Below are 21124 nucleotides of genomic sequence, written 5' to 3'. Positions count from 1 at the left end.
CTCAGGAGACACGGAAGAGGACGTAGCGCTGACTCCGCGTACTTACTAGTCGGTGATAGATGCGAAGAAACAGGGCCTTTTCAATATGGATATCAAGCTTAAAAAATTCATGACCCTTGAATAAGTAGGAGCACCAACGATATCGGTCTTTCGATTGTGAGTTCAGTTGTACAGCGAGTTCCTTTCATGTTATGGGCAAACTATCTTACCTCTATCCCCAATAATCACCTTTTTTAGCTTTGTCAGGGGCCCAGAGGTCGGCCCTCTTCGCTGAATTGCTCACAACTGACGACCTGGAAGCCGTGGGAATGAGCTTGATGCGCCATACAATTGGAACTTCCGACCTGTCTTCTTACGTGTACTCCTACGATCAAACTTTCCGTTCCTCAGCAAATGGTCGCGAATTTGACCACCCAATAAACACGTCATGACATACTATTTGGCTGAATTCTAACAACTCAGCAAAGATCGGGCTTTGGACCGTTTGGCTGCTCCTTAATCCACGGTGCCTCGTAGTGCCTCGCGGTCAGAAATTCGCATCTGGCTCCGTGGGAACAAAGTTGTCCAGCGCATATCGAAGAACATTTGCATCCCGGGGCACGAACTTGGCTCGGTACCTGTGTGGCTGCGATACTAGTTTCTTGGGATTTGCCGTCCCCGTTACAGGATGAATGTCGATGTCTTCATCAACTTGAATCTTGAAGCAGCTGATTATTCTCATGAACAAAAGGTAAAGCTCACGATTGGCCAGCATGAAGCCCGCACACATACGGTAGCCGATGCCATAAGTGAACATGGGCGCATCGGGTTGCTCAATCCAGCGCTCAGGCCGGAAGATGTGCGCGTCTGGCCAGATTTTCTCGTCTAATGTCTGTTAGAAACTTCACCGAATCTGTGCCAATAACAAATTTATGGAAGAGCCGTACCCATATTACATGCATATGAATTGATGAAGAATGTAGTCCCTTTCGGGTATGTCACGCCGTCGTAAGTGATGTCCCGGATGGAGACCCGCGGCAGGTTGAGACGCAGCACCGAGTACATCCTAAGAGTCTCCCGTATCAAAGCTGCAACATATACGCACTTTTGGTCATCCTCAGGGTGGCAGAGTGGCTGATCCTCCGGATACATGTTGCGAATCTCGCTGAAGGCGCGCTCTTGAATATCGGGACGCTTGGCCAGGAGTGCAATCAACCAGACTACGGTCGTGGGGAAGGTGTCCAACCCGCCAGAGATCATGGTCAAGTCGACTGAGCTCTTCTCTTCCTGGTTCAGATGCTTGCCCTCGTCGGTGATGATGCTCTTTTGGATACATGACATTTGTGTACCCTTTTCCATTCTGTCCGCCAGCTCCCGGTTGAGGTGGTTAAGATACAGGTCCTGCCGACGACGAGTGTCGCGAGTCCTGGCGGCAGATCCATCAAAGGGGTTCCAGCGGAGCAAAGGTACGTAGTCCTGCAGGTTGCCGGTCGTGCTACGGAAGCTGCTGATTCTCTCCTCTATGTGGATGATCTCGTCGAAGAATGCATTTCGGGTCGGGATTCTCACCCCCCAGTTGATGCACGTCGTGACAGAAAGGCTTAGTCGTTGGATGATGGTCATAGGATCAATCGCAATGGCCCCAGCCTTTCCATCTTCAAGGAGATCGGCCATGACCTGCTTTATCTCAATGTCGAGGAGCCACACGTATTTGGCCGTACCCGGGCGATTAAGCGTGGCAGCAGCCACCTTTCTTCTCTTCTTCAAGCTATCACTGTACGAAGCCGTTCCTATGGTCGTGGCGAGGCCGGTGAGGCGCTGGGAGATGCCGTCAGCAACTTGACGTGTGTGCAGCAGGGGTCTGGTTCATGCACTTTATGAAAGGTGTAAAACTCAGGCCGTGAGCTCAGAGCCTGGGCATTCAGACCGAAGATGCCCTTGGCGGCCTCGGCCGAATTGACAACGATTATGGGGATGTTTCCCAGCGAAACCTGGTAGACAGGGCCATGCTTCTCAGCCCAGAGCCGATACTGTTCTGCGGCGTTTTTGCGTATGGCCCAAAGGTTGCCAACGATGGGGAGGCCCTTGGGGCCGCCTATGCCTGGCACTCTGGCAGAGAAGCGCAAGAACTCATTATAAAAGACGTATATAACTGGCAAAATGATAAATGCAAGGCCAAGACTGGTGAGATGTTCTTCGCAAAAGACCCTGACCATGAGGTCTCTAAGGGATCGACTTGTCAACATGGTGAGCGACTGGTCAGATCTACTGCTTGTAGTGAATGAGCACTCCAATGACTGCGGTAGGATCTCTGCAGCTTATATATACATATTGGTTGTTACTCCCCTCTGTGCGATAAGTGTAAAGTTGCATATGGTTACCATGATGCCGGTCGTGTAAAAAACGGACACGGCATGTTGTTCCGCCTTTGGGTGCGAAGACCAGCAGTCGCGTGCGAATGGGAGTGGAGTTCTAGTCGTCGGAAAAGAATCCGCAATTTGGGGTTTGGTATCGCGCCGCACACCCCACCCCACTTGCACCCGCGCCTATTATCAGACAGTCGTATTCTGTGTGGGGTAATAGACATCTTAGCTGGCCTGGATCTCGCTTGTTTCTTAGAGGGATGTGGAGGGACTAGATTTGTCTCTATCGGAATAGCATCGGCAGCGACTCTGGCTGCCTACATCCTCATCGGAATAGCAACCGCACGTCCTCTCGCTGCCAGCACCAGCATTATGCACACAAATGGCAGACTCCGGGTCGCAAACAGCAGAAGCGACGCTGGAACCCCAACGGATAATAGCGCCTAAAAGGCCCCTCGACTTGATGCTCTCCCCGTCTGTGCCCGACACGCCAGCTAGAACTGCGGCTAGGCCCTCCCAGAGGAACAAAGTCAGCAGAGCATGCGATGCCTGCAAGAAGTGAGACAACTCATCTCCTATCGCGAGGTTAGACCCTGCTATTAACACTTGCTAATAGGCGGAAAACTCGATGCTCAGGGGAGCTCCCATGTGTTCGATGCCACGAATTGAGCTTCCGTTGTCAGTACACGGCGACCTATACTCGTGGTCGTTTGCCCCGGATTCCGGCTGCCCCAATCACGTCATCAGGCGGCCTCCCGACGTATCATTCTAGTCAGTTTTCCCCAGTGACGCATTCTCAAACCGTGCTGTTCCAAGACGAACTCGTTCCGGCGATCCGGGACTCGTCTAGTAACTCGCCGGTGCCGAATACCGAGATTGAAGGACGATACCACGGGCCATCATCTCCACTCACTTTCTTGGAGCGTGCTTGGAAAAGGTTGAAGAAAACCCATGTATCAACGTTTTTCGACCACTTAGAGCCAGGGGCGTCTGGTTCAGGATCGAACCCAAGGCGACGTAGTCTTTCGCAGGCACCGAGCCCGACCCACGCTCCTCAACTTCCTTCCCAACGCCGTACCGAGCAACTAGTTGAGACCTACTTTGACGTCTCAACGCCCTTCTACCGGTTTCTCCACCGAGGCGTGGTAGATGCATGGGTTAAGATAGCCTATCAGGATGCCGGCGGCAGTCTCAGCACTCACGGCAGCTCTTTAGCCTCTGGAGAGCTGGCTGTGCTCTTAATGATAATTGCCGAGGCCAGCTTCTACCAAGAGCAAAAGAGCGAAGAATCCATAGGGGAATCATTGAATAAGAGGTGAGACCGCTGGAAACCCATATGCCCAGACCTGCATGTTGACGGACAGTGAAGTGTGGAATATCATGCGTACGCATGCGAGTGTCTTCAGGATGACCTAAGATTCCCGACCCTAGAGTCCGTTCAGGCCCGATTGGTTGAGTGTTACTACCTCCTCTCGACCGCCCAGGCGAATGAGGTTTACTCCAAATTCGGAATGCTTGTTTCCATGGCCGTCACCATCGGACTACACCGCCAGAAGCGCAGGCATGGGTACAAGACTGAGATTGGGCTCCTGGAACAGGAGTGTCGCAAGCGAGCCTTTTGGGCAACGTACATCCTTGACCGCTATCTCAGCGTCATGGCTGGTCGTCCTCGACTGCTGCAGGATCACGATCATGATCAAGATGTGCCTTCGATCTTGGACGATGAAGCCCTGACCACCGATGGCGTGGGACAAAGGCCCAAGCATAGTGACAGCGTCATGGATGCAGCTAACGCACACGCTGAGTGAGTGTCACCCTTCTTGCACCGTATTTGTAGCTAACTTGTTTCCTTAGGTTAGCCTGCATCATAGGCCAAGCATCCCACGAGATTTATGCTCTCAAGTACTCGACGCCCGAAGAAAAACTTGACTATGTTCAACGCGGAAATCGAGCCATCGCGGCATGGAAGCGTGACTTGCCAGTCATTTTTCGAGAAGTGGCACCCTCCAGCCTGAGCTCCCTGTTCAGGCGCCAATCCATCCTCCTCAACATTGGCCACGCCCACGCCATCATCCACGCAAACCGCCCGTTTCTTTTAAGCCGCTTACTGAATCCGAATAGTGATGAAACGCATAGTGAAAAGTGTTTTGAAGGCTGTATCCGTGACTGCGTTGCTGCGGCACGAGACGTACTCAAAGCCCTAGACTGCTTCACTGACGATGATGACATTTTTCAGTCGTCGTGGTTTGTTCAATATGTATCTTTCTGCGCTATTGCCATCATCTACATCTTTGTAATGCTGCAGCGGCAGCAACGCAGTCTTCAATACACCAACCCTGCCAGTTCTCCATCAGTCTTCGACGCCACCCCCTCCGTTCCACTGGACCAAGATCTTTCAAGTGCCGAACTGTGGCAGCATCGTCTTGCCAAATTTGCAGCCAGACATTCGCCGGGCAAGAAGCACCACACGATACTAGAAGAGTTGAGGCACGAATTCTTCTACGGGGAAGAATCTGCCCAAGACGAGCCTAGCGTTTCTGTAGCGTCGACTGGCGGTTGTGCGCAGGTCCAAGGCATTTACAGCACACCGCAGCCTGGCTTTCCATATCGCGAAAACGAAGATGTCGGCTTCAGCGCAGAACTTGATATGGACTGGGCGCAATTATTCGATTGTTGGGGACTGCCAGAGCGTATGCAATCCGGCTTTGATGTAAGTTTTTACTTCCCAAGCCTGAGTTTTGACTAATAACAATGCAGACAGACCCAGACCCCGCAGAGATGAACGCAGGGTCCTCAATTCAGTTAATATAATGGAATGTATCAAGCGAGATGCTTATATTGTAATAAGATACATCCGACATGCCTTCAATCTGCATTTGCCGCGGCTATTCATGGGTCTCTTGAGTTTTGAAGCGGACTAACTGACCTGTGGATATAAGCCTGGCCTGTCTCAAACGCGTCGGACTGGCTGCATAGCTCGAACCGTAATCTTATACCATTTACGAGCCAGACGAGCCAGGCTGGGAGGCTGCGTGATCAAGGGTGGTCGGCCGGAAGGAATATTCCTGCCGATAAGAAGAAGGAAAACAGGTCTCATGACCAATAAAGCGTCTGTAAAATGAAGAGTGACGACTTCCGCTTACGCTGCGTCGCCCTTCTAACTCGTGCACTTCTCCAGCAGGTCCAGCAGGTGGAGCCGCGATTTTCGGAGCCGTACTGCCAAGGTAAAAACAACAGTTCCGAGATGTTGTGGCCAAATAGCACAATTAACCGCTAATCCGACAGAAATCCGAAAGATATGCCGGTCGACCCCACGATTCTACCAAGAGCCCGCAGCCCACCAGATAGGGTTTGGAGTGGAGTTCACAGCAGAATGAGAAGTGGAGCGTTCGACCTATTGAATAGATATTGAATTCCCGAGCGGGGATTGGCCCATTTACCCCAGGATTGTCCGATATATCACAAAAGACATCCCCATCCCCAGGCTTCAACTCTCCACTGACTCTGCTGCTGGCAGCTTACCACGATTGGCATGATAGCACACAGGTCACTAGCACAACCTACTCATTATGGTTTCTATCCTCAAAAGGATTATTCACAATGATGCGATGAAAGTTGATCCACCCGAGATATATGGGTGGAGGGTGTTTGTTTTGACTCTGACCGTGAGTCGCGATCTAAGTTTCCTACGTGGTTGAATACGTTTGACGTTGATGGAGAAGGCATGCTCCGCCGGGATGTTGTTCGGAATGGACACAGGAGTTATCGGTGGTGTTATTGTGCTTCCAGCTTTCCAGGCGTAAGGCCTTCTTAGAGTCAGCGCGGCCGGCATACTAACAAAGGTATCTCTTGAAGAAAATACGGCTTTACCGGGCTCTCTCCTTCAGATTCGGCAACGCTCTCTGCAAATATTGTGTCAACCCTACAGCTAGGCTGCTTCGCAGGTGCCTTGGCTGCTTATCCCGTGGCCGACAAATGGGGCCGCCGTTTGTCGCTCATCTTTTTTGCCTTTGTAGGCTTGGTGGGCATCGTTCTACAGTTTGCCGCCTCTGGCTTCCTGTCTTGCATGTATCTCGGAAGGTACACACCGCTATCCTCGCCCGAGGAATATGGCCACCCCCGATACTGACGCTCAGTTAGGCTTCTGGCCGGTATTGGTTGTGGCGGTGCCTCCATGGCCGCGCCTCTCTACGTGTCTGAAAATGCTCCACGAGCGATCCGTGGTGCTCTGACGGGTGTCTTCCAATTTTTTAATACCTTCGGAGCCATGCTCGCCTTCTGGATCGATTACGGTGTTCAGGCTCACGTCCACGGCGCTCCCTCGTACATTGTGCCTCTTGCCCTCCAAGGAATCCCGTGCATCTTCCTGATGTTTGGCATGTTCCTGTTGAGCGAGACGCCGCGCTTCCTCGCCAAGCAGGATAAATGGGAGGACGCCAGGGCGGTTCTCGCCATGCTCAGACAGCTGCCCGCGGACCATGCCTACGTCGAAGGCGAACTTCAGGACATATGCCAGCAGTTGGAAAATGAACGGCTTCTCATCGGCGGTGCGGGATTCTGGAGCCTTCAGCGAGAGATGTGGACCATACCCGGCAACCGAAACAGAGCCCTCATCAGCTTCTCCCTGATGATGTGCCAGTGCATGACGGGCGTAAACTCAATCAACTACTATGCACCCGTCATCTTTGAGAGCGTAGGCATTACCGGCACGTCAACGGGGCTGTTCGCCACCGGAATCTACGGCGTCGTCAAGATGGTATCCTGCTCCTGCTTCCTGCTCTTCCTCGCCGACTCTTTGGGCAGACGAAAATCATTGCTTTGGACGTCGATTGCCATGGGGGTGGCCATGTTCTACATAGGCCTCTATATCCGCATCTCGCCTCCTGTAAAAGGGGCCCCGATCGCCCCGGCCGGGTATGTTGCGTTGGTGTGCATATACCTCTTTGCTGTCTTTTTCCAGCTTGGGTGGGGGGCGTCCTGCTGGATTGTCGTTACGGAGATCCCGAGCGCCAGGTTGAGGTCGATGAATGTGTCGCTCGCGGCTGCATCGCAGTGGTTGTTCAACTACGTCACGGCCAGGGCAGTTCCGTCGATGTGTAAGTGGAGACCCTCTTAAATGGAACTTCAAATCCTAGTTAAATCTCTCATTTCCTGTGTCATCGACTGTATAGCTAACGTTCCATCGTTCATAGTGACCAACTTGGGTCGGGATGGATATGGGTAAGTCAACTTGTTATCATCCCGTGGAATGCACCGCAGGTTGACGAAGGAACAGAACTTACATTTTCTTCGGTTCTCTCTGCTTTACCATGTGGTTCTTTGTGTTCCTATGTGTTCCTGAAACTAAAGGTATGTTGTTGTTGTCGTCGTCATCCCGTTTTGCAACCTCGGAATGTTCTCGCGTGACTAATCCGGTTCAAGGTCTCTCTTTGGAGAAGATGGATGACCTTTTCGGTGTCACCAAGCTCGTGGACAAGGAGGTAGGTGGTTCGAATGTGAACGAACCTAGTTTGACTAATCCTAGCCGAGAGGAAAGGGCTCTAGATGAAGGGAAATACGGAAATGAGGAGCGGGTTGAGGATGTCAGCGGGGTTGCAAAGTGTTTTCGTATACAGTGATTCTCGAAATCGCCTTGACCAAAACACACTGAGAATCTCTTTTCTGGCCCCACAGCCAAGACTTCAGCGCAGATCATTTATTGAGCTGGCCAAACTCGGTTGAGGGTTCGCTGTAAAATCTATCTTGTATGATACTATATCATACCCTGTAATATTACATCCTGCGCTGTGACTGCGGAGCGATAAACCTCGATGGTCACTGTACTATACCAGCGGCGTTTTACGGCGGCCCTCAGCTTAGTGTGGCCAGCTCAATAAATGATCTGCGCTAAAGTCTTAGCAGTGTAGAGATCGTAGTTTAATTGCGAGAGCTTAGGATGAGGCATAGTTGATAAAGATGGCATTTCTACGCGATGTCCGCCAAAGGGAGCGGTTGTTTATTGAGCGTCGTGCTCCAGTACACCTGTAGAGTATCCAAGACACGACGCCCTATCATGATGTCACAAGGCTCGCTGAGCGCCTTCCCTTCACCATAGCATCCTCAATTCACCGGAACTTTCATCTTAAGCCAGTTATCCATAACTGCCGTCGCAGGATATACCGGATCTCCCAATCGAAGCAGAATCTGAATATGGCCTTCAAATCCCTGCCCCTCAAACACATGCAAGTCCGCATCCGTACCCGCAGCCTCTAGCGCCACAACAAACTCAACAGCCTGTCGAATATCCCCATGTCGATGGGAATGCAGAAGCAGGAATGCACCGGCATTGGGTGCACGCGCATTGCACGTCGGTGACACGGCACGTAGTCGGTTCAGATCCGTCCCAAATGCTTCTGTCATGTGGTCCGCAATTTGGCCCGGATTATCAAGAATTTCGGCGGCAGCGTTGTAATCCGACGCGTCCACGGCGATGACGGCTTTCACGATGGAGATGTTGACCCGCGCTCGCTCGAGGTAGCTTGTGTTTGTCCCCAGCAGTGAGACTACGTGTGCGCCGGAGCTGTGGCCCATGAAGATGGCTTGGTTGGGATCGATGGAGAGACGAGCTGCGTTTGCAACTAGATAGCTGATTGAATTGGCTATCTCTTGTACTTGTTCTTCCACTGTCACAGTGGGAAAGAGTGTATAGTTGATACTCGCGAATGCATAACCTTGTTCAGTCAAATGGCGAACTTTGGCGGAGCCAACAGAATCCAAATATGTTCCTGATCGCCAACTACCTCCATGGACGAAGACGATGAACGGAGCTTTGGATGTTTTGGTTGTGTTTGCCTTCCAAAAACGGAGACGATGGGTTTCCGTCGCTCCGTAGGTCATGTCTGTGCCTCCACTGGGTTGGTCGGCGTACATTTGGGACAAAAGCTCCTCAAATCTGTGTGGACCTGGGTCCGTTGTTTTTTGATAGATTTCGAGACCTTTGATTTCATTGCCCCTGGCTGCAATGGCTATATTGTCAAGCGCGGTTGAGGATCTTTTGGAAGAATTGGCATGGGCACTGCTAGTTGCATCCATGATTGCGGTGTTGAAGGTGTAAAAAAATTGACGGGTAGTTGAGTTCGGTCATATAGGAAGTGTCGGGTTAGGCAACATCTTAAGTATACGGCAGACGTTAATCTCTTTTGCTATCACAGCCCTGATTAGCAAGGCTGCAGTCAATTACCTAGACTCTGTGATTGGTCTGTCAGCAGCCTTTCAGTGAATGGGGCTGTTTCCTTCGAATGTTGCGTCAAGATCAAATGAATAAGCACCCACTGAATGCGGAGTCCGTCGGTCTCACCAGGTATTGACCAGTGAATGAGTGGTGCCTATTTAGAGTCTTAGACCAAAGAGCCGTCTTAGCAGCAGGATGAAGCCGAAATACAGCGTCAAAACCTGCAAGGCTGCGCTACTATGGGGCTCTCTTTACTCTGTACTATACGCGGAGCTCATACAAGACACCCAGATGGCTGAGCTTGAAAGGCTTTCCGTCGAGATAGGGGATGCTGGGGTATTACGAAACGCACGTGATATGACTCACCTGAGATATTGTGCAGAGATGTGGAGATGTTTGGCCAGTCGACTTCAAGCCCTACTCTGCTCCCTGTTTTAGAGGGCAGTGGTTAAACAGCATACTTTTGCCCGTCTGTTTTAGACTCTCCGCCTTTGTCTCTCTGTCTCTAAACCATCTTTATTTTTGACCTTCGCAAGCAGTTGCTTCTCCATCGGCTGCGATTCTCCTGCGGTTAGCAATGGCAATACTATAGTAAACCGTTTTCACCAAGTTTATTTTTGGCACAGTTTGGTTGGAACCAAAAGCTATAGCAATTTTACCGTCCAGTTGATCATTCATGTTTTTCACGCTCGACTATTGACATGTCTACCTGCCGGGAAAAATCAATCATGTGTTCATACGTCAAAATGGTCTTGTGAAAGCACAACCGAACGGCCCTATCAAAACTGACCTATGCTCTTACATTGTGGATTGGAGCAATCAGACTACACGAAACTTTCGAGAGCTTATAGCACAGCCTATGCAAGTCTTTGACTAGAAACACTTGTTGTGGCAGAATAGCAAGACCTGCAGGCACTTAGCAGCCTTGGTCCAAGATGTACAGTGATATTCGAAATCAGATATACCAACATCCTCACACGAATTAATTCCCAAACCCTAACCTGAAACACGCCAATCCAAATTTGGTGTAGTTGTAGATCCTCCGCTTCCCAGAATAGACGTTGTATTTTACATGACGTTGGCAAGACATTTGCATGATGTATTTTACACGAAAGTGCTATACGCTTGCTGGCTGCGTGCCCCTCCTTGGTTGCTGTCGACCTCCCCAACTGACAATTCATCGGCATTTTGCCCTCATTTATCTTCTGAATTGAAGAAATACGAGGATTACATTGATTAAAGTCGATGGTGAAAATTTGAAGCTCAGCTCCCAGGCCAAAGACGAGTATTTGTTGTTTGAGCCGAATCCACAAGTGCGCTCCACATTTTCGCCCCCAACCCTTGCTCGGCAGCCGGAAGCTGAAGCTGGGGTCTGAAGCTGAAGACTTGGAAACCCCGTTTTGCGATTCTTTCCTTTTCCTTTTTTTCAACACTCGATCCTTCTTGTGGCCCGTCCGTGATGCTGCGTATAAAGCGACGTAGGAATTGCAGCACTCGGTCGTTGAAGGGATGCCGAACATGCCGGTGGGTATTTATCCCCTGAACGTTCAATGGCTGACTGGCTCCTGCGGGGTCAAATGGAATAAGCACCGCATTGACTGGTGAGATGAACAGCATTCGACACGTTAAGTGCGACGAAACTCCTGGGACATGCAACACCTGCAAAACTACCGGCCGGAAATGCGATGGCTATGATCTGCATCGCTTGCCCGTCAGGAAGCGAGCTCTCACATTGACCCAGAGTATTTACCCTCACCCGGGGTGGGTGACTACCATGGACGAGCGACGATGCTTTTCATACTTTCGACATTGCTCCATTCCTGGCCTCGGAGCTTTCTTCGACTCTCCTCTCTGGCAGAACATTATCTTGCAGATTAGTCATGTCGACCCTGCTGTGTATCATGCCGCCAATATGCTCGGTGCCCTTCACGAAGACTCGGACGCGAACGAAATGCGCTTGTCTGGAGAAAACCTCCAGCGAGCTCGTCATCGCTTGGCACTTCAGCAGGCCTCGCGAGCTTATACCCATCTCTCCCAACGCCAGTCCTCGAACGACCCTCAGTACCGGGAAGTTATGCTCGTATGCTGCCTTCTTTTTGTCATGTCCGAGCTGTTACTGGGACGGTATGACAATGCCTTCCAGCACCTGCATAGTGGGCTTCGCATCCTCAAAGAGACACAGGACTATCATTCAACAATTAGCATAGACGATTCGCTGCTCCAAATCTTCGGACGACTTGATATCCAATCCGCCCATTTTGGGCCTGGCACCCCGTTCCTGTTCACTAATTTTGGAATCGATGATGACGTGCATACCCTGAATCGTTTTTCTGGAATGCAAACTGTGTCAGATGTACACAGAAGCGTGACTCTTCTCTTAAATATAGGTATCCCTTTCCTCGCCCGATGCTGGCCGTTATCCGCTGTTGAAACTGCAGCACAATATGATGAGTTTTTTCAGAAGCAGCAACAAATTTTGCGCCTGAACGATCAGTTCCAATACCATCTCGGGATATTTAATCGCGATTTCTATCACACCCTTCGTGGTCGTGAGCAGCAAGCTATCGATCTGCTTCAACTCCAGAGTCTTGGACAGATCCTCAGTCTGAAGACCTGTCTCATCAAAGGACAAGTGCCTGCAAGGTTGACACCGGATTATATCACCCTGCTCTCGGCGCATCAGCAGTTCCTAGCCAAATGTTCTGATCGCCCAACATTTACTTTGGACTACGGCGTCCTCCCGGGCTTGTGGGTGGTGGCCTCGCAGTGTCCAGACTATTCAATTCGCTTGCACGCAATCTACATCTTGCAGACCTGGCCCCACTGTGAGGGAATCATTAATTCTAATGTCGTCGTCTCGATGGCTTTAACACGTCTGAAGGCAGAATTACGGACTCATGGTCAATTGTACAGCTCGATTGTGGACGCTGACATGGAAGAGGAGCTGTCCAAGTTTCTGTTTGACACGTTGACGTTGACGCAGCAGTCGACGAACTGGTCGGTCATTCGCGGAACTGATCTGCTTCGGAAACATTCTTGAGTGAATGCCTAGATCTTAAAGCTTATTTCATTATCGTCCATGTCGATGTGAATGAAGTAAATAAACGGTGGTGAATATAGTGTCCGCCTTGGTTGTACTGTTCTTCTTTCAACCATAATTCAATATTCAGGGCAGAGTAGCCTCAAACAGAGCAGTAGACTGTCCAACAGAATCCTCATTCCAGACTTGTATCACCTTGAATCCAGCCTTTTCCAAAAGAGCCACCCATTCCTTTTCGGTTCGCTCTAGGGAGGAGAATATTTCCATCATGTGTATATCGAGTGTCGCGGCCAATGGAGGGACATTGAGGTCATCGGACATTGTATGCTCATGAACGAACAAAACAGAGTCCTTTGTCATGGCATCTTGGATACGCGCAAGGGATTCCAGAGCTTGCTCATCCGGATAATCATGCAAGACCGTTCTCATATAGTACGCTCTAGCACCGCAAATAGGTTGTGCCTCAAACATGTTGTAGCCGATAGCCGTAATCCCTTCGGGCAGAGGTTCCTTGATGGTGTCAATCACCTGAGGGAGATCCTGCAGGACGAGCTTGCCCGGGAGGTCTGGAAAATGCCTCTTAAACGCCATGATATCGTGGCCCATGCCGCCACCTATATCAACCAGCAAAACCCGGTCCGGTGAAACCTGCAGCTTTTGCTGTACAGGATAAATTTTGAACCAGTCTGCACCGCGATAATGTTGGCTCTGTGTCATTACTGAATTGAAGACCTCTTGTATTGTTGGATTTTGACTCAGCCATTCAAAGTAATGGCTATTGGTGTTGTAGGCGAGCTGAAAGGGAGCATTATATGCATCTTCAGGGTTCTTGTAGCCATTCAGTTCAAAGTAATCAAAGAGCTTCGCAGTTACTTGCATGCTGATGTGGCTGGAATCTATTGTCAGTACGCACCATACCATATAGACAGCCCAGAAAAACCTACAAGTGCTTGATCATGTCCCCGGGCACCGACTCGTTGCCAAATACCATTGCCAAAGGCAGAGGCTTGTATGAATCCCTCGTGGTTTGTTCGAAAATATGGTGAGCAGACAGAAAACGCATGATACGTCCTAAGAAATAGTCAGCAGGAGCCCAGTTCCACGTTAGATAGAGTATCTACTCAGAAGCGTCTCGTCCCCTTTGACTTCGGAGGACAACTCTTTCAGTGACATATCTGTGCCTTGAGATCCAACGAACGCATCAAAGATCCCCATGCCCTGAGCTATCCGGATGACGACGATGCCATAGTGCTACCCAAGATAATATTAGTGATCTCTTCAATAAGAGAAAAAAAAAATAGGTAAATTGAGACTGGAGGAGCCATACTGAGAAGCAAAATCGCTGGATAGGCAGTTGGGGAGGCTCTAGCGCTGATTGCAGTTGGCCTATGACCCCCAGGAGCTGCATGCGGTCGGCATCTTGGATCTTTTCTGGAGGTGGGAGATTCGATAGAGCGGAGATCAGGGTAGAAGTCAGATCCGAGAGGGCACTTGCCATGGTTGCAGTTCAATTTCTTTGAAATTGGAAGAACCAGGTTGGGTATGTTTAAGAAGAGCAGGTAGCCAGAAGGAGGAGATTTTTGGCCATATTTATAGTCTGCTTTGTCTCCCCGCAGTAGCTATGTTGATAAAAATTAACTTTAGACCGCGAGGCTCGGCGATTGAGAAGTCCACGCTTCTACCAATAAGAAGGGCTCTGGCCGCGCTAAGTCTTAGCTTACATTTTAGCTTGTTCAGTCTCCACGCTTCGACGAATAAAACCGTTTTATATAATAGCAACGCGCGAACGTCCCACTTTAACCCACTTCCCAATATCCTCTACTTTCCTCTGCATCTCGCTGTGCATCTCATCACCGAGCATTCTTTGCCTCACAGATGACTTTCCTCTTTCCCCGCTTTCCGACCAGCGGATGTAGAAAATGACGTAGTTAAAACTGATTATCAGCGTAAGTTCTTTACCACGAACTAAAAGATCTGACTATATCAGAAGCTGCTTTTCGATGGCGGTCCAGGATATATCGGTATCGTCAAATCGTTTGGTCAGTTTTCGCTTGGTGCGGTAGGTTGTTGATGCGATTATGATAGTATAGTCTGGTCTCACCTAGTGATGGCGGGTAGTTTTGCGTCGTAGAGCTTTTTCTAAGTTTTTTTTCGAAGGATAGCTACCAAAAGGCGCTAGGTGCCAAAAAGATATCTTCCTCGGTGTCCTTTGATACCTCCCTATTATTGATTCACTCCCTACTCTACAGTATACGGTAGTGGATGCACGCTAGTGGGTTTTCATCATAGGCCTTCCCATCTTGCCACTCACACAGCGGGAGAAATTTTAGAGTGCGTGGGGCGGTTTCACTCGTAGGCTCCATGCCACTCTCAACTACACTCGACGGGGAAGGCCCATAGTAGATAGCGCCGCGTAGGGGCTGCCACAATAGCCAGGATTTGGGGCGTAATCCGAGTTTTGTTCCCATAATTCGAGTTCCGTAAACTGAGATACATCGTCGAGGTGATATTAGCTCATCTCTCCAAGTAATCAGTGAGCTGTCGCACTTTCCTGGTGGTGACTCGGTCTTTCGTTTCTATAGCTTCTCTGTTGAAGTCTTCATTTGTTGCCGGCGTTCGTCAGTATCCAACCAGGCTAGCCGTGCTCAGAAGAATTCTATTGTAGCTAGTGATGATGCAAAGCCTCTTTCACGTCAATTTTATCTCGTTATATATGTCTTGAAGAGTATGCTTCGAGTCGGTCATGGATGTGGCTGTAGTTGAAGAACCTAGAGTGAGGTTCTCGCTAAAGCCAAAATGGATAGATGCGGGTTTGTAAACAGCCCTTGGGTGACAATGGCAAGGATAACTCTTGCTGCCAACGTATCCAGCGTGCAGACTTTATATACCTTGGTAACCGCTATTCAAGACATCATGCAGAAAAGCTCCTCTAAATACCACTCCCCCTTCGCACTTCGTCTGTTTCGCGTAAAACGAAGAAACGTTTTTACTTCCTCTGATCTCAGACCATCTCGAAAGCGTGAACTGGCTAGAGGAGAAGTTCCATAATCATGGACTCTGCAATTCTCTGAAATAAGTTCTTGCTGCCCATCGGCAGTGGACGGGTACCACTCTTCATGCACGACCATGACCAGTTCGTCCTCGCGCGAAGGCAAACTGAGATTCCTTCCTTCCAGCAGCACGCGTTTCCTTACTTCGGAAAGCCGTCCCTCTTCAATTTCAAGGACCTTCTCGGCCAGAGCAGCCCATGACGGGCAGTTAAAGAAACCTTGTACCGAAGGCGCTCGTCGAAGGAGATCCAGTGCCTCTCGGCGTAGGGCCGGATGACGGCACTTAACAGTGGTGAAAAATAGAGGCATGCCGACGCCCATTTCGAATGTGAACGGTGATTGTGATCGACCTGGCGTCGCTGAGAAATCTAGAATATGCTTTGACCAGCTAACAATAGACCGGAATTGACCGAAATGCATATCATATTCGGTCTCATGTTGTTTAAGGCAACTTGAAATCATGACTGAGATGGCTGCGTGCCAACTCAGTAGAGTTGCTGCAAAAGCTGTTCTTGCGAACGAGGAGTCCTTTTCACTCCATATGGCAAAGTCGACCCTCCACCGCTGGAGCTTGGACTGAAGATCCCATTGACGCGACTGGAATAGGGGCGACCTGCTCACGACCTCTCCAGCACGGGTTTGTCTGTTTGCTTCTCTTTGGAGAAGCATCGTTTCCGCTATTAGCGAGATGATCGTTGTTCGATAATCGTCGGGGGTACGAAGCGCAGTTTCCGTGAATTAAATAATTGCCGATGAATTTTTAATCGGATACCGCGTAGCTACCAACGCGAATGTACCCAACCGGAGGAATAATGGGACAATAACATCTCGCAGGACTGATGAATTCCAAGACGCATCTCTTCTGTCAGGAAGAGCTGCGATGAGACTAGCACCCTGGTCATATAAATGTAGGGCTTCTTCAAAGTGACCCTGGAGAGCCTCGATACAGATATATAGGACGCAGGTCACAAGCGCGATATATATATCAGTGGCTTTTTTTTTAATCTGCCGACGCATTTGGGAAATTGATCGGCGATACCACCTGAGTGCTTCGCGTTGTTTGGGCCCTAGTTCCGTTGCAGTAGATACCATTGATGTACGAGCAAGGCGATCCACATCTTCGTATAGCCCGCTTATAGCAATAATGGCGTCATATACTGCTCGTTCAGAGCGGCAAGTCTCTAGGACTATGCCTTGCCAAAAGGAGAAATCAAAGCAGCCTCCGATCGCAGGACCTACTCGTTCGAAATAGTACTTAAGTGCTAGTTCTTCTCTATCTTCTCGAAGAGATAGGTCAAGTGGGGAATAAGTATGCAGAATAGATGCCGGGCCCGGCGCCTCGAAGGCATTGTCATATGAGCAGGATCGGATAGAGGTTCGACAGCGTAGGCAGTAGGGCTTTTCCTCGTCACATTTCACTTTGCGGGTCCTATAGTCCATTAGATGGTCTCTGTGGAGGAAATCGCTACGCACCTACAGGCAATACAGCCTGTTCGGGATTTCAATTTTACAGCTCGATGAATTGACTGTCGAAAGGTCATGCTCTGGAGGTAAAAGACCAGCCAATGTAAGAAATATCCGAGGTACGTGGAAGCGATTTTGGACAGAGCCGAGTAAAAGTGTTATTAATCCATCCACAGCAGAGATGGCGTGACGATAGAGTGTGCTCGAGTCAAACGTCAATGCAGAGGATCGAATGGCGAACTGAGGGGCGGGTCTCAGGTTACACGGGAAGGAGTGGATATTCGCTCTATAACATGATTGGCCGATGTAGTGCGATATGTATCTACGATGTCAGAGGATCACGCTAGGGAACCGAGGGATAAACACCATCCGAGAAGGTAATAAAAGATCTGAGATGCGCATAAATATAGTTATTACTTGTATGTTCCTTTTGACTGAACCACTTTCTAGACCCCGAAGGGTCAAACTTTTGCTATCTAAGCAACTTGAACTTCAGTTCTAGTGGGACTACAGACTAGCCACAACCTCGTACAATCGTCGATCTGTGAGTCTAAACCTAAGCTGGACTACTATTAGTAACTAGCTCTAATATGGAAACCGAAAAAGGCACCAGTTAAATCGACGGCCTACGCAACTACCATGAAGAGTGACAGCGATGGCAAAGGCAGCTTAGTTGTTGGTCTGTTCATCCTGGGGGGTGCAATCACCACTATGATATACTGCGGAATCCGACAAATTATTGAAACGATGCCGACATATGGCGTTCGAGACATTTCTTCGGATCAAGTCAAGTACATGCGGGGTGTTCGGCGGAGGAATCTGAGTCGGCTATGGTATAACTCTCGGACAGAAGATAATGCCTCGGCGGCGTGATGGTTTCTCGTATTTACTATGATTGCAATGAGGCTTTCATTTATTGGCGGTGGTTCCAGAAAATAGTTATAATGTGTATATTGGTCAAGCCGATTTCGAGAACGACTGTAGAGTGCGTTCCGACCTGGTCGACCGACCGGTCACGTTTCGTGGTGGCGCATTAGCCTTCAGCGGCGCTGTTGAGCTCCTAGCAGCTTCGAGGGATCGATAGATTTCAAGCTTGGAGATTGGTTGCCACGGGATTTCGGCTGCGACGCAAGCTAGGGGTTTGTCCTGGGGAGGTGCCATCGCTGGGAAGAAAGAGTCCGTGAAGGCTCGAAATTTCTCCCTATTATCGGTCATCTCTCTGTTGCCGACCTTGAGGACGGGGATGCAGCCCCAGGAGTCTCGCGGTTTCATGTACGTAGCTGCCTTCCAAAGCTTCCCTTCGCCTGCTTCGTCGAGGAACTGCTTCCAGTGTGATATCTTGGCTTTCTCGATCGAAATGACCATGACCACACAGCACGTGCCTACACAATACATGCCGGAAATAGCCTTTGGCGCTCTAATCTCTTGCATCTACAACTTCAATATGCCGTTCGATAAGAATATGAAACCCTTAGGCCAGATTTTCCTCATAACTATCTAGAGATTGATAGCGAAAGAACATTGTAGAAAGGAACAGGAACCATAGGAAAAAGTTAGCATAATCTCCTACCACGGTTAGTTCTCTCTAGCACTAGCAAAGCCTCCTATATTGTATGTAATACGAGCGTAGGCGAAGGCTAACTGCAATGGAGAGAAATAGAAACAGGCACAATATTGGTTGACCCCCTACACAGGTAACTCCCGCTCTATTCGGATTATTTACGCGGAAGATTCTATCCGATGCTATAGAGCGATACGGTATTAGAACAATGACTCATCGATCAGTGTCAGGAAATACGATACATTTCAGCAGGGATTGCTAAGGTAGAATTTAAAATTAGATTAGCGCGTTTCAGGTTAGGATTTGAGAATTAATTCGTGTGAGGATGTTGGTATATCTGATTTCGAATATCGCTGTACTCGGTACAAAGACTGTGAAGAAAGTTCTCTGCTTCGGGCTCGGTAATTTTTGCCGCTCCGCGCCTGAATGGCTAAAAAAGCAGCACGACTCTTAGGATGAGAACTCGGAGGCTAAAAATGTGATGGGCTGCATGATCCAGCACTCGATGGCTCTTACTATCGCTCAACTTTGTCGTGGCAATGAAACATTGCCATTACTTGCTCAGGACCCAGAGTATACAGAGGTCGCAGAAGATATCCTGACCAAGAAGGGATTCAAAATTGTTGGGACTCACGGTGCAGGAGGATTCGCGGAAATCGACGAGGACTCGATCATAATATCGCCCTTTGCTGCCGCCCCAGTCAAGCAGATTATCGCCGATCTTGCTCGGCCTGTGCTCATTATTTCCACCGGCTTTGACGTCTTCAATAGCAATGAGTAAGTTCGCTTTTATCGATCCTCGAATCTGTCTAACCATGGCACCTCACAGAAAACCATTAGCTGATGCTGAATCTCCGAGGTCATTGCTGATTTGTTTTGGGCTTATATGGAGAAGGGCGTTCTTAGATGGTGGGTCAAATTTGTCACGTCGGACGGAGTTTAGCCGCAGGGATCGAGGAGTCTCATTAAGTATCTTGTTCTATTACTGAGAAGTGCCCCTTGTATTATATGGCTGCATCTATAATTCCATCATCCCACATGTTGCTAAGATAGTGTCTTCCTGCTGCAGGTTGGCCAACCTCCAGCGCACAGATATCGAGTAAATATACATAGAACATTCTTGTAAAAAAACCATCACTCAGCTGCAAAATTCGCGCTTAAACTTCATCGACCTTCGGGTCGGAGCGCGATGCAGATGGAGTGAGCTTGACGAAGTCTGGCTCAAATACAGCCGACAGTCCAAGGGCCATAACGAGGCCCATGACAATTATTTCCTCCAGCACATCCATACATAGATAGATGGTCGGGTTTCCGTCGAGGCCAAAACCCTGAATGTCGGCGTAATCGCTGATCGCCGCGTAGACCAAACGGACCAACATGAAGGGGAAAGAAAGGACAATGGCGAGGAACAGCTTCTTCTGGAAAACTTTGATCGAAGAACCAAGCTTGAGATATAGCCAAGCAGTCATCACATTGTAGATGACGAACACGGCGAGGAAAATGCCCATGGATGCCTTCACAATGCTGTCTGGGTGGTAGCCGCTCTTGTCGTCGTTGGCACTGCTGACTCCTGCAATACCGAGGATGAGGCCGATGATGCAGACGATTGCCAACACTTTGAGTCCTTTGGGGTGCATCCTTTCTTCCGTATCACTAGTAGAGACACGCCTCCGTTAGTCTTCATATACCATGTTTGAGGAATTCTCCGGTACCAACTCACATTTGCCTCAGCAGTCCAACAAAAGTCAGCAACAAAGGCGCAAGACCAATCAGCTCGCACACTGCCACGGCGACCTCGATGTTGTATGCATTATTGCTAATCGTGAGCAACGAACAAATGCTGCCGGCAATGCGAATAAGAGAGAGCGTGACGCCGTAGCGCCAGATCTTGCTGCCGACCCTCCAGCCAGTCCGATTCCAAATGAAAATTGCGGCAACAAGGATAACTGGAAATACGATGAGCTGGAGGATAGCTATGCCATCTCGGTAGGTCACAGTCCCCATTGTAATAGTGAAAAATTAATAGAAGAAGTTTGGTATGAAGATGAAGGATGAAGAGGAAAGGAACTTGTGGTGTGCTTGTTATCCGAAAGAAAGGGGACAATTGGTCTACATTTATATTCCTGAGAATTCTTTCTTGCGTGATGGGTAGTTAGCGTTGTTGAGATCAGAGTACGTGTCGTGGCGTTTACTAGCGCGGGAGTTCAGATACCCAAAGGGGACCAACACAGGTTCCCTTTGATGATCCTGGGAATCATTTCGTCTCATCCTCCTGCAATTACCACTGTAAAGCGCTGCGATATCCCAGGCGCTGATTGGCGGAGCATCTCAGATACCCGAAGAAGACTAGCACACCCCGACGCTCAACCAATCACAGCACCATGTGAATTCAGCCCCGATCTTTAACTGTTGGTGATCCTTTGCCATTCTAGGTAATTCGGGATAGACTCAACGACG

General features: G+C 49.4%; 9 protein-coding genes across 9 annotated transcripts; 4 read left to right on the top strand and 5 right to left on the bottom strand.

Moving 5' to 3' along the window:
- Nucleotides 1-526: 526 nt before the first annotated feature.
- On the bottom strand, nucleotides 527-2225 carry N7510_000655 (uncharacterized protein; the record flags this gene model as incomplete). The annotated part of the gene is made up of 3 exons (XM_056972584.1): nucleotides 527-864; nucleotides 927-1797; nucleotides 1854-2225. The coding sequence occupies 3 exons, from the start codon at nucleotides 2223-2225 to the stop codon at nucleotides 527-529; spliced, it is 1581 nt and encodes a 526-aa protein (XP_056837701.1).
- Nucleotides 2226-2724: 499 nt separating this feature from the next.
- N7510_000654 (Zn(II)2Cys6 transcription factor) lies at nucleotides 2725-5153 on the top strand (the record flags this gene model as incomplete). The annotated part of the gene is made up of 5 exons (XM_056972583.1): nucleotides 2725-2900; nucleotides 2959-3657; nucleotides 3712-4146; nucleotides 4197-5052; nucleotides 5100-5153. 5 exons carry the CDS (start codon nucleotides 2725-2727, stop codon nucleotides 5151-5153), a joined length of 2220 nt encoding a protein of 739 aa, XP_056837700.1.
- Nucleotides 5154-5911: 758 nt separating this feature from the next.
- On the top strand, nucleotides 5912-7890 carry N7510_000653 (sugar porter family MFS transporter; the record flags this gene model as incomplete). The annotated part of the gene is made up of 8 exons (XM_056972582.1): nucleotides 5912-6007; nucleotides 6062-6141; nucleotides 6198-6422; nucleotides 6483-7438; nucleotides 7535-7562; nucleotides 7618-7691; nucleotides 7764-7822; nucleotides 7867-7890. The coding sequence occupies 8 exons, from the start codon at nucleotides 5912-5914 to the stop codon at nucleotides 7888-7890; spliced, it is 1542 nt and encodes a 513-aa protein (XP_056837699.1).
- A 551-nt stretch (nucleotides 7891-8441) lies between these two features.
- N7510_000652 (alpha/beta hydrolase) lies at nucleotides 8442-9413 on the bottom strand (the record flags this gene model as incomplete). Its single annotated transcript, XM_056972581.1, has 1 exon — nucleotides 8442-9413. One exon carries the CDS (start codon nucleotides 9411-9413, stop codon nucleotides 8442-8444), a length of 972 nt encoding a protein of 323 aa, XP_056837698.1.
- A 1745-nt stretch (nucleotides 9414-11158) lies between these two features.
- Nucleotides 11159-12592, top strand: N7510_000651 (uncharacterized protein; the record flags this gene model as incomplete). Its single annotated transcript, XM_056972580.1, has 1 exon — nucleotides 11159-12592. One exon carries the CDS (start codon nucleotides 11159-11161, stop codon nucleotides 12590-12592), a length of 1434 nt encoding a protein of 477 aa, XP_056837697.1.
- Nucleotides 12593-12718: 126 nt separating this feature from the next.
- On the bottom strand, nucleotides 12719-14090 carry N7510_000650 (uncharacterized protein; the record flags this gene model as incomplete). Its single annotated transcript, XM_056972579.1, has 4 exons — nucleotides 12719-13481; nucleotides 13537-13663; nucleotides 13714-13843; nucleotides 13920-14090. 4 exons carry the CDS (start codon nucleotides 14088-14090, stop codon nucleotides 12719-12721), a joined length of 1191 nt encoding a protein of 396 aa, XP_056837696.1.
- A 1405-nt stretch (nucleotides 14091-15495) lies between these two features.
- On the bottom strand, nucleotides 15496-16311 carry N7510_000649 (uncharacterized protein; the record flags this gene model as incomplete). The annotated part of the gene is made up of 1 exon (XM_056972578.1): nucleotides 15496-16311. One exon carries the CDS (start codon nucleotides 16309-16311, stop codon nucleotides 15496-15498), a length of 816 nt encoding a protein of 271 aa, XP_056837695.1.
- Nucleotides 16312-19172: 2861 nt separating this feature from the next.
- N7510_000648 (uncharacterized protein) lies at nucleotides 19173-19448 on the top strand (the record flags this gene model as incomplete). The annotated part of the gene is made up of 1 exon (XM_056972577.1): nucleotides 19173-19448. The coding sequence occupies one exon, from the start codon at nucleotides 19173-19175 to the stop codon at nucleotides 19446-19448; it is 276 nt and encodes a 91-aa protein (XP_056837694.1).
- Nucleotides 19449-19824: 376 nt separating this feature from the next.
- On the bottom strand, nucleotides 19825-20671 carry N7510_000647 (uncharacterized protein; the record flags this gene model as incomplete). The annotated part of the gene is made up of 2 exons (XM_056972576.1): nucleotides 19825-20320; nucleotides 20388-20671. The coding sequence occupies 2 exons, from the start codon at nucleotides 20669-20671 to the stop codon at nucleotides 19825-19827; spliced, it is 780 nt and encodes a 259-aa protein (XP_056837693.1).
- Between the last annotated feature and the right edge of the window lie 453 nt (nucleotides 20672-21124).

Source organism: Penicillium lagena (genome assembly GCF_028827675.1).
Source record: "Penicillium lagena strain IBT 129212 chromosome Unknown utg000001l_segment0_segment0, whole genome shotgun sequence".
In the NCBI taxonomy this organism is placed as follows: domain Eukaryota; kingdom Fungi; phylum Ascomycota; class Eurotiomycetes; order Eurotiales; family Aspergillaceae; genus Penicillium; species Penicillium lagena.
This window is presented reverse-complemented; position numbering and strand designations above follow the sequence as displayed.